The sequence below is a fragment of the Periophthalmus magnuspinnatus genome, chromosome 5, assembly GCF_009829125.3.
Source record: "Periophthalmus magnuspinnatus isolate fPerMag1 chromosome 5, fPerMag1.2.pri, whole genome shotgun sequence".
Lineage (NCBI taxonomy): Eukaryota > Metazoa > Chordata > Actinopteri > Gobiiformes > Gobiidae > Periophthalmus > Periophthalmus magnuspinnatus.
In genome coordinates, this window is record NC_047130.1 from 26,264,920 (window position 1) to 26,284,026 (window position 19,107).

Below are 19,107 nucleotides of genomic sequence, written 5' to 3' on the forward strand. Positions count from 1 at the left end.
GGCAGCTGTTCCTGAATTTCATAAAAGCCTCTTTATCAAACATTAAACAAAAACACACACACAGGCCTCTGCAATGATTTTTGTTGTTTTTTCACATTCTGTTAAAAGGTCAAAATAAATAAAGATTTTTTTTAAATCTGATTTTTCTGGTGAATATTTGATGGCTCAGGCCTTAAATGGATAAATGTGGTGGTGTTGAGGTTTTATTTTGGATTATGAATAAGAAACATTTCTGTTGTGTCTCAGTAAAGAAACATCAAACATCCGGGGATTTGACTCGTGCGTCCTCGAGCTGTGACGTCTCTGAGTCTAAATCCTCTTTGTTATTTTACTTTCTCTCATAATGACACTTCTCCTTTTACCTGGAGCAGAACAGACCTTAACCAGGAGCTTTAGTCAAACATGTGTCTGCGTCACAGGCGCGTCACGGCGCACGCTCCTGGAAACTTACGCATTTTACGTAGCGCCAAGAAAAAGAGAAGCTGCGCTGGTCCAGTCTGTGGAGCTAAAGGAGAAAGATACGACATAAAACACCGAGTCAACAGAATATCTGACCCTGGAGACGACGATAGGTCCCAGACACAGAGACAGAGACAGAGACACACAGACTGACACTGTCCCACTGAGTCCAGAGCCAGAGTCACTGACGTGCGTCACAACCGCAGCAGGTGAGTGCGCCGCGTCCTTCAGCTGAGCCTCTGTCTCTGCACACTCTTCTGTCTGCTCTAGTCTTGTATTTTGTGGAACCTCGCGTTGCTGTGGTGTGTTCGGTGAAGTAAACTCATCACTGCGTGTTTTGATTTGCTCAAAATGTCCTGCGCGTGAACCAAACCTCCGCTGCTGTGAGTGCGCATGCGCCTGAGGGACCCTGTTTATGCGCTGATCCTGTGGCCTGTGCAGAGGTTTAAGGCTCTGTGCAGGGGAATAATGGCAGGTTTCTGTTTTTGCCCGTGTGTAGAAAATATATCCTACTGTGTATTAATATATTTGATTGTGTTTCATAATAAGTGGAATAATGAAACACTGGTTATTTGTGTTTTAAAGGTGCTGTAAGTAGCAATGCCTGAAAAACATGTCTTGCAAGAAAGATAATGAAGGAGAAGGAGGGTAAGTGAAACCAAATGCCAAACAAATGTCTAGCTGTGATGCACTACTGTTGTTTTGCACTGAACACTCTTTGTCGTTGTGCTTGTAGCCCACACCACACTGAGTTGTATGGATCTACTCCAAAAACAAGTCTCCCCATTGTGTATCACTCAGACTACAACATCACATTCATGGGTCTGGAGAAGCTGCACCCTTTTGACGCTGGAAAATGGGGCAAAGTTATTCACTTTTTAAAAGGTAAATCGATCTGAAGACTAGTTTTTGTGTGGAGTAGAAGATAAATGCTCTGAGTAATATTTGATATATTTGAAAACAGACTTTATGTGGCTGAGTCTACAGGCTGCACTGACTCCAGAACAAACACTGTCCTGAGATATGGACCTGCACTTCTGACACATAGCACCACATGAGTCTGGTGTGAACGACTTTACACACCAGACTCATGTGGTGATGATTTTAAGAGTTGTCCTGGATAAAATATAAAACCGTCAGTGTTTGGTTTATAATTATATGTAATTATTTATGAAAAAACATGAAGAGGAGTAAAACCTTTAGCTTCTTTGTGATAATCACTTTCACACTGGTGGGTTTGGACATATTTCCATCAGTAAATGCACTGCATGATTTTTGTACAGTACTGTGTTCACACTGATGAATAAATGTATGATTTAGGTTTAGAGAAGACACATAAACATGAGAAACACGGAGAGAGGCTGAGCTCTACACGGCTCCACTGTCACGTCTCAGTCTGAAAACTGTTTCCTTTTGAAAAGTATAATGATTTGTGAATGTTATTTGAAGCTTACATTAAATAAATATTTAATATAATCTAGTGCTGACTGAGCTGTTCTTCACTGGAGGAAATGGATGATTGTGCAGATCAGATGCTTTATTCTTCTGCCTGTTTATCTTCCGTACACAGATGATGTCTAATTTATTTTAAAACATACCACAGGCCGCACAGGGTGACATATTTATTTCTAGTTCAATATAAGACTTTAGTTTCTGTTTTTAGAGGAACAGTTCATCACTGATGAGAACATTGTGGAAGCTCGTGAAGCCTCTGAGCAGGACCTGCTGGTGACGCACACCAAACGCTACCTCAACAGACTCAAAGTACGTCTGACACACACGCAGTAATTACACCGTGATCAGACACGATACTTTAGATGGACAGAGTAAACGTCTCCTGTCTAATCTCTCCTGCAGATTAGAGACATGTTTGTTTCCTTCCACTGTTGTTTTGTTCAGTTTTTTGTAGATCCTTCAACCCAAATTCTATGTGATATGAAATAAAGTTCTCCTCAGTCCTGTGGTACATACATACATACATATATACTGTATATTTACTGTATATTTACTGTATGTTTACTGTGTGTTTATTGTATATTTACTGTGTGTGTTTACTGTATGTTTACTGTTTCTTTACTGTTTCTTTACTGTGTCTGTTTCAGTGGTCTCTTGTGGTAGCAACAATCACAGAAATCCCTCCACTTATATTTCTACCTAATTTCCTGGTTCAGCGTAAGGTGTTGAAGCCTCTGCGGACACAGACAGGAGGGACTATCATGGTGAGTATTGTATAGAAATATAAATGTATCTTATAAATCTGGATTAATAGAATAAACCAGGTGACGCAGCACAGATCTGGTCAGAGCAGAGACGGCGACGTAGATATTTACTTTTTTACTCAAATATCTCAAATGACAAGATCACAGATACACACAGTGGAAATGAGTCCAATCGGGTTTATTTATTTCTGGGTAAAACAGAGGATATACACAGACCAAGTCCTTGATTGGCTGATCCATCTGTCAGTCACACCTGAACTCAGGGAGACGACATGTCACTGTAAAATACTGAAGACACTTGTTTTTCTGACTGACCAGACGACTGAAATTAGGTCAGACATTTTCCAAACATTATTCTGATCTGCAAAACATGAAATACCAATGATATGTCCAAATGTATAAAAAAAAAACTCTATAATGCCTAAAGTAAAGCAGGCCTTTACCCAGTCGTGACTTTATGCGTCTAAAGGCAAATATTTAACATTTAAAAGTCCACAAACTTTATATTTTCTTTGTTAATTTATCGTCTATGAAAAATTGCTACGTCAAAAACAGTGGATTAAAAGTCCGTCTCCATCGTGACATTTAGTGCTAATAAGTCAAACACGACAAACACAAACGCTTGTTTAACCTTTTGACTCTTATATGGATTTCTGTTACACAGTATTAAGTGATTCAATCATCTAAAAGTCACCTTTTTATGATGTTTTTTATACAGATGTAATGTCTTTTAATGTCTTTTTTCTAATATTTTAATTGTTTAGGACAATGGGACAAATAAATGACTTTAGTACATAGTTTTTTGTGCCTCACGATGCATCAGTGCATCTAACACACATCACTTTATAAAAAAACCAAAAACAAATCTACTGTGTTAATCATTGTTTTTTTAATATTTCATTGTAATTTCGTCTGTTGCCTCATCTTTGCTCGAGGCCAAAGACACGGCGGGAGCTGTAAACACTGACACATCACAGTGGATAATGCTCCCACTAATCAAAATAAAAAGGGTTTGAAATCTGGTGTTACGGCCCCGGCGACCACCCCAGAGAGTACCCAGAGTGAGTGCTAAAGAGATCTGTAAAGCACTCGCACACAATAATGGACCAACATTATACAAAAGAAATATTTATAGTTGTTTGCTGTGAATATTTATCATATTTTAAACATACTTGATGTTGTTTACCTCTGGTTTTTGTCCAAAGCAGAGTGATGAAGTCGTGGACGTATTGTGTCTGTGTGTGTGTTAATGTCTGTTATTAGTCATTTGTCAGTGCGGCGTGTTGATATTTACAGTCTCCACCTCGTGTTTGCTCCTCGGGCGACACAACATCACACTGAGCCAATCGTGACCCGTCATGAAAGAAGCAGCTGTCACTTTTCAGGGATTGTCTGGTAACCTTGAATATCTCACACAGCGCAGCCCTAATGGTCTCTTTGATTACGTGTGCTCATCAATTCCACAGAAAACAGTTTTGTTTTTTTCTGTGAAGTGTATTAAACCTCCAGTGCCTTTTAGAGGAGATAAGGGAGACCAGTAAAAGAAGCAGCTTTATATGCAGAGACATGCACAGCAGGATTAGACTAATGAACCTATTCTACAAAAAGACAGAACATGTTTCATGTCTCTATGAACTGCATGAATAAGACGTTAAAGTGTCTGTACACAGCTCCTAAGGTAAGACGAGGAATCACTCTGTCATTCTCATTATTAGAAGTTGTCTTGGATAAATATAGCGCAGAATCTTAACAGTGTTGTGTGCTTGTGTTGTTGTTTGCATTAACATTTCACACGTCTGCTCTGGGTTACGTCCTTTATGTTGAATATTAATACTATAATGTTATGATAATATATTCACTCGACCATAGTAAACTTCTAAATATATCAAAATAATATATTCTGATGAGCTTCGCCCTACAGTGTTTATCAGTGCACTATAAACCACTTTAGACTCCCGCGCCGCCTCAAAGTGTAAAATATAGTAGATGTGGGACATGAGACGAGTTTAAGGCACAAACACAACGCAGGTATTTGCATTATGATAATCACAAACATCTTTAAGCCCACGTGGATCGCAGGATATATTTGTACATTTTAAGTTTTGATTGTTGTTTTGCAGGCGGGAAAACTGGCTGTTGAACGAGGATGGGCCATAAACGTGGGTATGTTTTAGACACTTAACGTTTTTGTCCGTTTGGCCCCGTGTGCGCTAATATAAAACACAATAAAGGGGAAATACGGGTGATAAACGTGTAACACTGATAATAAAGATTTAGGTTTTAAGGTGTACAAGGTTATACGGATGAACCACTTGACATAAAGGTGAAATAAAGATTTAAACAAGGAGAAAAATAATGAAAAACTTATTTTTATCGCTAATGGTGCACATCATTATTATAACCTTTACTCCCCCTTCATTTTTACTACATTTTATTGTATTTTATAACAGAAAATAAATAAAATCCCATCACATAAGTTATAAATGCAGCAAAAAAGCGGAATGTAACTGAAATATACGTTTATTATAGTGAACCGTAATAGAACATATGCATTTTTTGTGAATTTTCAGTGAGTTATAAACTGAAATCCCACTGAAAAGAGGATTGCGATAGTTTATGAGTGTGTTTGTGCGATGATCTGACCTGTTGTGTGTACCGTATGTGTGTTTTTTTGAAGGAGGGGGGTTCCATCATTGCTCTGGAGATCGAGGAGGGGGTTTCTGTGCCTACGCTGACATCACTCTGGCCATAAAGGTAAAAACGACGCTCTCAATAAAAAGCAAAGTCACTATTATGGCCATTTTGTTTTTTAGAAAGTCAGGAATAATCTGATGGAAAAATGGTGACGCTTAACTATAATAACAATAACAAAAAACTACAGTGGTCCCTCATTTATCTAAAAAATAACCCACAAAAGACGAAATCCGCAGTCGTCAGCCTTATTTTTTCCAATTATTCTCTATGTTTTTTGTCTGTAAAACCCCTCACCACACACTTTATACACTTTTCTCACACAGGCGTTAACATTTTCTCACATTTCTCTCTCGTTTAAACTCTCTCAAAGTTCAAACCTTCGTTGTCGTCTTTGTCGGTGCAGAACGTTTCATCGACATTGTGGGTTTTGTCGGGGAGAAAACAAATTGCAAACGTACAGCACTTCAGAGTCACACTGAGATCCAACGTTTATGTAAATTTGACTCTAATATTTTGTTCTGTTCAGTCTCTTGAGGTTGTGGTTCGTCGGTCACATTTAGATTTAATTTGATGTATTTTCTTGCTTCTTCTTTGCTTAAATCGACCGACAGCAGGACAGTTACAGCTCGTCGTGTGCGTTCACTCTTGTTACGTTTTTATCGGTGCGCTCCTCAAATGCGTTGTACTGCAACAATAATCCAATCCACTTTATTTCTACAGCACATTTCACAAACAAATGCAGTTTCCAAAGTAGTGCACAAATACATTATAAATAAAAACAACTAGTTAAGTAAATCAACATTTAAACTAGACTCAAATAGCAAAATTAAAATAATAAATATGTATATAAAAGCAATAAAACAATTACCAATAAAACAATAAAATCAAATAAAATCAATAGGAACAAATCAATAAAAGACGACAGAGGACCACACGACTCACGCAGAGTTAAAAGCCAGAGAGTAAAAGTACGAACCAATATTATTATGAAGAAAGTAAATAATGTATCCGACATAATTGTCACGCAGTTTGAAAAAGTGGACTCACGTTCAACACAAGAAAACGCAGACAAACTCCTTGTCCCGGTGAATACATAAAGTTCATTGGAAAATAAAGAGCCTGCGTGTCTTATAACTGAACAAAAGAAATGAACAAATTAACAAACAATCCAGAAACCCAAACTGAACACAGGCAGAGCATAAAGACCACCCCCCCGATTAGCAATGAACTTCAGGACTGGACCCGGCTGGGAAACAAAACTGGACGGGCAGAACTGTGACAATAATATGATAAATAATATTCACTGATAATAAAATAAGTACAAAGTGATAAACAAAACACTAATGACCCAAATAAATGTTAATACGTAAAATAATATACGTCAAATAAATCAAAGGTTACATAAATTTGGTCTGCAGTCCCTTCAGATCCAGCCAATCAGGACGCACAACACAATGGTCTACAGTCCAACAGCCAATCAGGACGCAGAACACAATGCACGTTCACATGTAAAAAAGGATGAAAAATTGCATTAAAAAAAATCAGAGAAACAGCGAGACCGTGAAAGATGAACCGCGATATATTGAGGGACGACTGTACTTTTTTGACTAATTAAACCAGAGCAAACACATAGAATACATCATAACGCTAACACGACTTTCCTCTGCGCTCGTACCTGCTCTTCTTTCCCCGTGTGTGAGCGTGTTTGTGTGAATGTGCCTCATCAGGAGTCTGTGTGCCGCTGGTTTTACTGCTCCTTCTCTCACTGGTTGCTGGGAAACGAGAGGATGAGGTGGCTGTTTACATCATCCCCACTTTTTCGCTGTGTTTTTTTTACACGTCGTGCAGATGGTTGATGTCGTTTTTGCTTGAAACTTTGAAATACAGATGCTATTCTTGCAGACCTAATTAAATTGGCTCACTCAGGTGTTTAATCATGCATCTGCCGTATAAATATTCCACAACTGATTCCAAAATGGTTTGTTAAAAGTTTTTTCCTCAAAGTCTGAATGAGCCGTGGTGACTTGGAGAAAGCATCCACGCCTTTGTTAGGACTAAAGACTCACCGTTTTACCCTGGCCTACAGCTAAATACCAGCTGTTGTCTTATATCTGGTCTTTTTATATTGATTTTGAATTGTCTTCTGTTTTTAAAGTCTTTTTGCACTGTAGCACTTTGGGATTTGGTGTCAAATGTAAAGTGCGTTATAAATAAAATGTATTATTATTATTAGTTCCCGCATAGACCATTGTAACGCTCTCTACGTGGGGATTAACCAAGCTGGTCTTCACCGCCGGCATCTCGCCTGCTCACTAACAGTCACATGACCACATCACCCCTGTCCTGTCCTGTCCTGTCTTTGCACCGGCCCTGTCCAGTTCAGAATCCATTTTAAAACTGTGATGTTTGTTTTTAATGCACTCAATGGCCTTGCACCTTCTTACCTGTGTGACATTTTGACCCCTCACCGACCCAGCAGAGCTTTACGATCTGCTGGGCAACATCTGCTGGAGGTCCCCCTGTCCCGGTGCAAACACTGGGGCGATCGTTCTTTTGCAGTGTCGTTGTCTATAGAATTGCGTTCCATCTCTGACCTGCGTCTGTTTAAAGCCAAACTTAAAACTTATTTATTTAGAACGGCTTTTAACACTTTGTGACACTTTCTTTATTTTACTGGTGCAATGCTCTGTTGATTTGTATGATGTTTATTGTTTTTAATCTTGTTTTTAATGTTGTACAGCACTTTGGGCAGCTTTGGTTGTTGATTGAAGTTTGATTGATTGATTGATTGAATAGCGATCGTGTTAAAGCCGTGTTCTCTTTCATCCCGTAGTTTCTGTTTGAGAGAGTTGAAGGCATCTCCACGGCCACCATCATCGATCTGGACGCTCATCAGGTGACCCGATACTATTGCTTGGACCGACAATGATGAAAAGATAAACCCCTTTCACTGCACTGATCAATGTGGCTCCCTGCGGACTAAATTGGCCTTTATTGTTGTATTCACTGGAATGTATCTGAAACATCTCCACTGTTCGCAGCAGAGGGCCTGTCCGCTCTGGAATATATTGGTCTAACACCGGGGATATAGGGACTGTACTAGCACAGCGCTTTAATGGACCAGTCAGGACTTAGTTTGAATACGATCGTATCAAACTAACTACCAAGAAATACAAAGAAATACAACGTTTACTATAGAGAAATGTAAATATTTGTGTGTCATCGTACATAAGGCTAAAAATACAGCTTGTGCAATAGTATTTAAACTTGATAAATTGATATTCTACAGTACAATTGGCCTCGTACTTGTGTAATCAGGTCACAGAATGGACCGAGCTCACCTCAGCTCCACAGACTAATGACTCACCACTTTCTCAAACTGCTTTCTCACACTTTTGTCTTTATGTATAGCCAACGTAACGATTTCTCCCGGACCAATTAGCCCGAGGACTGTGTTAACATTGATACAGTCTCAAGGCTCCGCAGTCTGGCAATACAGCTTTTTCATGTTGGTAATGATGCACCTCCACCTATTGACACAAGCAGGCGATTGATGCACATGCAGAGTAAATAATTCATGAGGCTGTTTAAAAAGGCAAATCAGCATGAGAACCTGGGCGCGGGGCCTTAAGTGCCCCTCTCAGCACATCATTAGCTGGCTCAACTATTGGGGTCTGCAGTAAAATTCTAATCACAGCTCTGAAACATGATGCCTAAAGAGCACTTACCTCCACAGGGAGAGTGTGGATGAAACTGCAATGTTTTATTCACTCCATTTCAGGTGGAGCTCAGCGGATTCAGCAGTTTTGTTAAAATTAACTTTTAAGAAAACAACATTATTATTATTATTATTTATTTTATTTTTTTATTATTAGTTATTGTTTCTGCTGCCTCTGCGACCCAGCCCCGGATAAAGCGGAAGAAAATGGATGGATGGAATTTTAGTTTTTATTATTTTTTAAATTATTATTATTAGTATCATTATTTTTTATTATTATTGTTATTATTATTTTATTTTTATTATTATTTTATCACTATTATTTATTTTATTTTTGTATAATTTTTATCATTATCATCATCCTTATTATTATTTTCATTATTTTTTGTATTATTATTGTTATTGTTTTAATTATTTTATTTTTGGCCCTCGCCACTCACGAAGTGATGGCGAGGGGCATTGTTCTTCCTGGGTTTCTTCTTCTTATTATTATTATTTTTTTTCCCCCCCTGGGATCGCAATTTTCACCCCCTGAACGTCAACGAAAAGTCTCACATGGGGGTATCAAATCGACCGGCTTGGCAAAAAATTCAAGAAAATATGCATCACGAAAATGACCCACGCACACTGGCTCGACAGCGCCACCTAGAAAATTCAAAATTTTAAAATGAATTGGGAGCCGACACGCATTTTTCGCCCTAGCTTGACGAAATTCACACCAGTGATAGAGCTCATGCAGACAAGCAAAAAAGCCAATCATAGTGTGGCCCTAGGACGGACAGGAAGTCGGCTATATTGAATCGAAAATTCGCCAAATTTTTCGCAGCGTGTTTTCAAAACGCTACTAGTCTCAGGTTTTTGGTCCAAATGAGCTCAGATTTCACATGCCACATCCACACACATGGGTTTTCAAAAGTTATCCACGTTTTCTCCAAATTCCACACGGTTCGCCCGTACGCCGCCACCGAAATATGCCTTCGTTTCCTGTTTTTTCGATGTCCTCTCACGACCACAGGCATTGCCCTACAGAGCTCACATTCACATCACATATGCGAGATTGTGGCATGAGCGGAATGCAATATTAATTTTAATCAAAATGAACACTATAGCGCCCCCTACCATAGGGGTGAAACGCAAACATTATCGGATTCCTACGAAATTCGGGAAATAAATTGGAGGCATGACGAGGACCAAAAAATAATATTACGGGCATAGGTTATTTTTCACACTTGGCCACCAGGGGCGCAAAGACTCCAAAAAAAATCATTTAAAAATGCCTGACACGCACATGCATTGGTCTACACAGCTCAAATTCACATTACACGTGTGATATGAGGGTATTAATAAAATGGATTATTAATTGTAATAAAAATGAACACTATAGCGCCCCCTACCATAGGGGTGAAACGCCAACATTATCGGATTCCTACGAAATTCGGGGAATAAATCAGTGGCATCACAAGAAACAAAAAATTACATTATGGCCATGACTCATTTTCCACGGTTGGCCACCAGGGGCGCAAATACTAAAAAAAAAAATCATAAAAAAATTTCTGACACGCACATGCATTGGTCTACACAGCTCAAATTCACATCACACGTGTGATGTGAGGATATTAATAAAATGGATTATTAATTGTAATAAAAATGAACACTATAGCGCCCCCTACCATAGGGGTGAAACGCCAACATTATCGGATTCCTACGAAATTCGGGGAATAAATCAATGGCATCAGAAGAAACAAAAAATTACATTATGGCCATGAGTCATTTTCCACGGTTGGCCACCAGGGGCGCAAATACTAAAAAAAAATCCTTAAAAAATTTCTTACACGCACATACATGGTTCTAGACAGCTGAAATTCTCATCACACATGTGATATCAGGGTATTAATAGAATGCACTATTAATTGTTATGTAAATGAACACTATAGCGCCCCCTACAGTATTGGTAAAATACACAACTTTGTCCGATTGGCATGAAACTTGGGGAGATAATTGGGGGCATTAAAAGGGTCAAAAAAGTCAATTACACCATACCTGTATTATGTACGTGGTTGCCGGTGCAAAGCCACAGACCCCTCTCATATAGAGTCAGGGCCACACAGCTCAGGGCCACACTGCATATTAACATTGTTCTTCGTTTTTCTGCCAAAACAATCGCATTTTTCACCCCTTGAACATTCACGAAAAGTCTCACATGGGGGTATAGAATCGTCCGGCTCTGCGAAAAATTTAATAAAATTGGTGTCGGCAAAATGTCCCATGCCCCCTGACTCGACGGCGCCACCTAAAATTTCACCCCTATGGGAGAGGAGCCTGGTTTATTTTGGAAAACACACACAAAAATCAGAACAGTGATAGAGAATGGGGGGACAAGCATAAATATGAATTGAAGCACTGCTCTATGACAGACAGGAAGTCGGCTATATTGAATCGAAAATTCGCCAAATTTTTCGTTGCGTATTTTCAAAACCCTACTAGTCTCAGGTTTTTGGTCCAAATGAGCTCAGATTTCACATGCCGCATCCAGACACATGGGTTTTCAAAAGTTATCCACGTTTTCTCCAAATTCCACACGGTTCGCCCGTACGCCGCCACCGAAATACGCCTTCGTTTCCTGTTTTTTCGATGTCCTCTCACGACCACAGGCATTGCCCTACAGAGCTCACATTCACATCACATATGCGAGATTGTGGCATGAGTGGAATGCAATATTAATTTTAATCAAAATGAACACTATAGCGCCCCCTACCATAGGGGTGAAACGCAAACATTATCGGATTCCTACGAAATTTGGGGAATAAATTGGGGGCATGACGTGGACCAAAAAATTATATTACGGGCATACGTCATTTTTCACACTTGGCCACCAGGGGCGCAAAGACTCCAAAAAAAATCATTTAAAAATGTCTGACACGCACATGCATTGGTCTACACAGCTCAAATTCACATCACACGTGTGATATGAGGGTATTAATAAAATGGATTATTAATTGTAATAAAAATGAACACTATAGCGCCCCCTACCATAGGGGTGAAACGCCAACATTATCGGATTCCTACGAAATTCGGGGAATAAATCAATGGCATCAGAAGAAACAAAAAATTACATTATGGCCATGAGTCATTTTCCACGGTTGGCCACCAGGGGCGCAAATACTAAAAAAAAAATCATTAAAAAATTTCTTACACGCACATACATGGTTCTAGACAGCTTAAATTCTCATCACACATGTGATATCAGGGTATTAATAGAATGCACTATTAATTGTTATGTAAATGAACACTATAGCGCCCCCTACAGTATTGGGAAAATACACAACTTTGTCCGATTGGCATGAAACTTGGGGAGATAATTGTGAGCATTAAAAGGGTCAAAAAAGTCCATTACACCATACCTGTATTATGTACACGGTTGCCGGTGCAAAGCCACAGACCCCTCTCATATAGAGTCAGGGCCACACAGCCCAGGACCACACTGCATATTAACATTGTTCTTCGTTTTTCCGCCAAAACAATCGCATTTTTCACCCCCTGAACATTCACGAAAAGTCTCACATGGGGGTATAGAATCGACCGGCTCTGCGAAAAATTTCATAAAATTGGTGTCGGCAAAATGTCCCATGCCCCCTGACTCGACGGCGCCACCTAAAATTTCACCCCTATGGGAGAGGAGTCTAGTTTATTTTGGAAAACACATACAAAAATCAGAACAGTGATAGAGAATGGGGGGACAAGCATAAATATGAATTGAAGGACTGCTCTATGACAGACAGGAAATCGGCCATTTTGGATCAAAAATTCGCCGCTTCATTCGCAGCGTGTTTTCAAAACGCTACTAGTCTCAGGTTTTTGGTCCAAATGAGCTCAGATTTCACATGCCACATCCAGACACATGGGTTTTCAGAAGTTATCCACGTTTTCTCCAAATTCCACACGGTTCGCCCGTACGCCGCCACCGAAATACGCCTTCGTTTCCTGTTTTTTCGATGTCCTCTCACGACCACAGGCATTGCCCTACAGAGCTCACATTCACATCACATATGCGAGATTGGGGCATGAATGGAATGCAATATTAATTTTAATCAAAATAAACACTATAGCGCCCCCTACCATAGGGGTGAATCGCCAACATTATCGGATTCCTTTGAAATTCGGGGAATAAATCGGTGGCATCAGAAGAAACAAAAAATTACATTATGGCCATGAGTCATTTTCCACGTTTGGCCACCAGGGGCGCGAATACTCAAAAAAAAAAAACATTAAAAAATTTCTTACACGCACATACGTGGTTCTAGACAGCTGAAATTCTCATCACAAATGTGATATCAGGGTATTAATAGAATGCACTATTAATTGTTATCTAAATGAACACTATAGCGCCCTCTACAGTATTGGTAAAATACTCAACTTTGTCCGATTGGCATGAAACTTGGAGAGATAATTGTGGGCATTAAAAGGGGCAAAAAAGTCAATTACACCATACCTGTATTATGTACGCGGTTGCCGGTTCAACGCCTTGCACAGCCATTGTAATGTGTTAGTCACACATATTTATATAGAAACTGTGTGAAGGGGGGCGGATTGCGGCCGTGGGGTGGCCGGGCGGGGAAAATGGTGCGTGGGGGCAGTGGCTGGCATCGGGCGGTCGCAATGGGGGGCGGTCGCGCAGGGGGCGGTCGCACGGGGGGCGGTCGCACGGGGGGCGAGGGCCATCATCGCCGCTTGCGGCTTTAATTATTATTATTATTTTTTAATCACTATTATTTATTTTATTTTATTTTTGTATAATTTTTATCATTATCATCATCATTATTATTATCATTATTTTTTGTATTATTGTTTTTATTATTTTATGTTTATCATTATTGTTTTTATTAATATCATCATTATTATTATCATTATTTTTATTTTTTATTATTATTTTTATCATTATTATTATTATTTTTATTTATTTGTATTATTCAACAGATTTATCAAAGATGTAATATTTATGTATAATATTATGTAATCTAATAATCCAGATTATCATACAGCTACACAAATTTAGCACAAAAATAAAATAATAGTTTAGTAGTTCATACATTATAAATTAAAAAATAAATCACATACATCTTAAAATCACCTCCTCATCAGTCCAAAAAGCTTCTCCTTCTGTGTGTGTGGTATTTTTTAGCGTCTAGAAAAATAAATATTGACACAGAGACAGATTAAGAGCATTAACTGCAGCATTGTCTGTTATATTTGCACTTTTTACACGCTGTGCCATTTTTCTTTGTGACCTTCCTGTCATTTAGACGATGCATGGTTTAGTTTTGATTTATTGTGTAATATTTAGTACAGCTGTCCAAACTTGCAAAGGGAAGATATTTGTTTTAAACGAAAAGCACCAGTGACTGCTTTGGGCCGACAGTAACAAATGGCCGTGAAACATGGAGCTGTGTGCAGCGGAGGATAAGACTAATACAAGTCCTGCTCTGGAGCTGCAGGAGACGACCAGCTGATTTATTATAGGATCTCACAGCCTTCTCAGAGCATCCACTGCTTCATTTAGACTCAGCGATATCAAATAATTGTGTTTTATAGTAAGTTTGTCATTTTAAAAGCGGCTCTAATGTTGGCAGCTGAAGGGCGTTAACGTCAACTCTCTGAGAAATACATGATGAAGTGATAAAAAAAGACCTTTTAAATCAATAAATTTTTTATCTGCTGCATGATTCTGGAGCTCTCAAATATGCACATTCTGCTCATTGACTCTTGTACTTTTAGGGAAATGGACACGAGCGGGACTTCCTGGATGATCAGCGCGTGTTCATCATGGACATGTACAACCGCCACATCTATCCACGTGATGCATACGCCAAAAGTAAGAAAAATAAAGCACTTTTTGTCTAAGATTTGGTTGTATTTAGTGATAAACTGTCACACACGTAGATCGTTGTTTTACTTTTCATTGTAAACCACAGTATTAATCTCTGAACCAGGGGTGTTAGTATGAAAATATCTCAAAGACACGGTTTTATTCTCCACAATAACATTCAGAAGTAATGATTATTACCCTCAACACGTGGCCCCGGGGCCCCAGACGTCCACTGCTATAAACAACTCAGTCGAACAGAACAAACGTGCATAACCACAGACCTGATTCACTGCTGCTGCAACTCTGCCACTAAAAATACAACACATTATATTATAGCCTATACCTTTTGTTATTATTGTTTATGAAATGGGAAAAGTTCATTATTAAAGCTTTACTTAAGTCCATGATGTTTGCAGTGGATTTAAATATTCATGTAAACATCAGCAGATATCGGTTATCTGTCAAAACAGCAAGTGACAAGTAAACAAACATCAGTTGTTTATTTGTATTGATTTTGCATAATATGTGTGTTGAATTTAAAGTTCTGCTCGGGCACTGGGGACAGTCTGTCCTCCACATGTCATTCAAAAGGCTGTAATTGGCTCAGTACCACTCTGTTTGTATCCTGCAGGATTCATGCCCCACTGAGGCTCGTGGAGCTGAAACCAGCTTTCACACAAATGGAAGTGTCGATAGATTTGACGATTATTTGACAAGATGTACATTAACCAGCTGTAGACTAAATGTCACATCCTCTCATGAAGTGGGTCTGTCCTACATCTGTCTGTGAGGCTGTTACTTAATTGAATAGTGTCGCCGTAAGACCAGCCGCTCTGCTGTGTTAAAGATAAACACTTAACCAGCTTCATTTAGCTCTGACTTTCTTCTGAAACATTCACTTCATCCACATTGTCATTTTCTTTGGTTTTATTCATTAAACAAAAAGGTCCCCATAATAATAACCATTATCATTTACAATTTACACGTGTTACAAATGGACTTATTATGGTATTTCAGAATATTCACACTACTTTTCTGTGTTTTCTGTGAGTTTTTTGTCTGGGATCAATGAGGGAAAGTGAAAACAGTGAGTCCAACAGCGAGAGCTCCTCCTCAGTTCATTTTATTATGTGATATAATTTTTAATGAGAGCAGCTGTAACTGAAAATGACTTGGACCTACGCCACATTTACATAAACTGCAGGGCACGTACTTACATGGGGGTAATGTGCAGAATGAATGTTACGCCGACTACGACAAATGTGCTGCGTATTTCACCGAATCAACGAGGTTTCACATGAGTTTGTGCGATAACAGACGTCGAATGACCTGAAAACTGCACCAGATCGATGTGGTGTCTGGGAAAAATCAACTTCTTGCAGATTCTTTGCACAAACCCACACCTCACCAAGTCTTTCATCGCACTCAGTGTAAATCCAACATTAGACAAACAAGAGAAACACACAGAAACTCACACATAACAAAATATAAACAATAACTCTAAAGGCAGGGCTGTCCAAACTACGGCCCAGGGGCCAAATGCGGCCCTCATGCCTCCTCCTAAACTGGCCCAATTGATCAGGAAGTATTTTTTACTACAAATTGAAGAGATTCTACGTCTATAACCTGAATATCGTCACACTGCATTTTGACACAGACCTAAAAATAACGGTACAGTGTCTCTGTCAAATCTGTATCGACACTAGTTTCTGGCCCCTCCGCTTCAAATATGCGTCAGTATGCGGCACCTCGGGGAAAAACGTTTGGACACTCCCGCTCTAAGGTTTTAACAGTGAACAAACAACAACATTATGTGTGTTTATCTTTGAACAACGTGGCTTAAATAACATGCCCACGTCTCAGTTTTTAAATATTATTGTTATTATAAAGTTGTTCATGTTGGCGTTCAACAGGAGCCATAAAGAGGAGGGTGGAGCTGGACTGGGGCACTGAAGATTCCGAGTATCTTCAGAAAGTGGAGCTTCACTGTGACGGAGCCCTGAACGAGGTCCGGCCCGACGTCATCGTCTACAACGCGGGCACGGACATCCTGGACGGAGACCCTCTGGGAGGACTCTCCATTTCACCACATGTACGGAGACTTTTCAACATCATATCTGAAAAACACAAGGCAAATATTTAAGCCAGTGCCCGTGTTTTTCAAAAGGATGAAGTGAAAAGGTGGATTCTTGGTACTTCCATGTTAATTATTACAGTACATGTTCATAAAGTTTGTGTTTCTTTTATGCTAATGTTTCAAAAAAGCATAAAGAACAGAAGCAGAACGGATAAATCCTTTGTTTGACTTTGTGCAGGGGATCGTGAAGAGAGACGAGTTGGTGTTTCGAGCTGCGAGGAGGCGGGGCATTCCCATCCTCATGGTGACCTCCGGAGGATATCAAAAGAAAACGGCACGCATCATCGCAGACTCCATCCTCAACCTGCATCACCAGGGTCTGATCGGTCCAGAGAGGGAGGGCTTGTCCTCCGCGGCGACGAGTCTGACGTCGGGCCCCGGATCCTCTGGCTCCGCACTCACGGCGATTTAACTCGGGATTTTAATTTCTATCGGCAGTGGTGAGATTTGCAAATCAGCGGGCCTCATTCAGTCGCAAAGTTTAGATTCGTTTTTATTAACAAACATAATAAAAATAACTGTTCAAACTCCAGGACTGTATATAGTTCACATGTAACACGTTCAGACTAAACTGTGAGGACATAACCAAACGTAGTGTCAGGGTTTACAGGCGACTAATATTTATTCTGAGATACGCCACTTTACTTTTCGGGTGGACTTTGCTGTTTTACGGTTTCTTTTCAGATACAACAAAAGACATATTTTGACAAAAACGCTGTAAAATGTACTTTAAGTGTGTAATACCGGATGTTGAATGAAATAGAAAAGAAAATATGACATGAAAAATGAGAAAACCGCTGTGGAAAAAACACTCCCGTCGTCACAAAATGATGATGTAATAACAGACAGACGTGACAAGCTTTGACATTTTCCTTGTTTTAGAGAGAAAGAAATAAAGGGAATAACTGTTGGCACTTTACCAGAGTATTGTTTAATCTCAGGAAATGAATTTATACTTAAACCTACTCATGCCATAGATAAAAAGTGTGAAATGTTTGTACTGATACATGAGAATGATTATCCAAATGTTAACGGTTTGATTTTTGTTTATTCTTAATCAGCACTTGGCACTTAAACTTAAAACAGGTTAAATAGTTTTATTCTACCAGATAAACCTGCGTGTTCTTTTTCTAATGTTCATGTTTACACGGCGTTTATTCCGAGATGAAACGTGAGGATTCAGACGTTTGCGCGTTGTCGTCATGTGGCCTCAGATCAATGCAGTCTCATGTGTGTGCGTCGTGTATGGATCAGGAGTGTAGTGCTCTCACAGCGCGCGCTCTAATGATGTGCGCACATGCAGCTGTGGTTACCGCACTCATTGATCACATCGATTTAATGCAGCGGCTACAACACCGCAGCCTTCCACTTACGTAACACACTCTAACGTTAGTGCTTTGACTCGTGCCCGGTCGTCTGTGGGTAGATGTGTGTGTTGTGAGGTGACTTGTGACGTCAAACTGGTTCATTTTGGGGAAGAAAACAAGCCAATCACACTATTTTCAATGTGCATAACTGTGTGTAATAATTAATAAAAGACATTACACTTATATAACCGTCTCTGTGTCTTACTGAGTTTAAAGAATGTGTCAGATTGTCTTATTTCTCTTGACTTGTTGACTTTCTAACGCAGTAGTAATGGACCCTCACCAGCAGGGGGTGCTACGCAGAGGGTAAATATGAGTAAGTTGAGCACTGAGATCCAGAAAGTCCTTGAGCATTTCATCTCTGGCCCATATTTTCTTGTCAGTCTGGTGTTTTAGTATTCAACTAAGCACAATGGACCTGATAAAACCCTGAAATGTAGGAGTATCAATCAAAATCTAAATGTAATCGAGTACTTTTACCTCTAAAGTTTGTGGTTTAACTGTATGAATCAAGTAAACTGTAGCATTAAGGGAGGAAAAAGCATGTTAGAGTCAAAAGCTGTGACATGGGTTACCTTTAAAGTGCCCGTTCAATACTTTTAATCATCATCATCATCACTTTGAGTCAGTAAAAGACAGAAACTACCAGA

General features: G+C 39.4%; 1 protein-coding gene across 1 annotated transcript; it reads left to right on the forward strand.

The window, feature by feature from the left end:
• The first annotated feature begins 441 nt into the window (after window positions 1–441).
• hdac11 (histone deacetylase 11) lies at window positions 442–18,640 on the forward strand. Its single transcript, XM_033966842.2, has 11 exons — window positions 442–668; window positions 1,045–1,107; window positions 1,196–1,344; window positions 2,123–2,223; window positions 2,562–2,678; window positions 4,799–4,841; window positions 5,356–5,432; window positions 8,206–8,268; window positions 14,863–14,959; window positions 16,867–17,045; window positions 17,269–18,640. Exons 2-11 carry the CDS (start codon window positions 1,073–1,075, stop codon window positions 17,500–17,502), a joined length of 1,095 nt encoding a protein of 364 aa, XP_033822733.1. The 5' UTR covers window positions 442–668; window positions 1,045–1,072; the 3' UTR covers window positions 17,503–18,640.
• The last annotated feature ends 467 nt before the right edge of the window (window positions 18,641–19,107 follow it).

Excerpts from the sequence above, each read along its gene's own strand:
- hdac11 (XM_033966842.2), top strand. The coding sequence starts at position 1,073 with ATGTCTTGCAAGAAAGATAATGAAGGAGAAGGAGG. Across the intron at positions 2,679-4,798 it reads AGACAGGAGGGACTATCATG|GCGGGAAAACTGGCTGTTGA; the intron begins GTGAGTATTGTA and ends GTTGTTTTGCAG. Across the intron at positions 17,046-17,268 it reads GACTCTCCATTTCACCACAT|GGGATCGTGAAGAGAGACGA; the intron begins GTACGGAGACTT and ends GACTTTGTGCAG.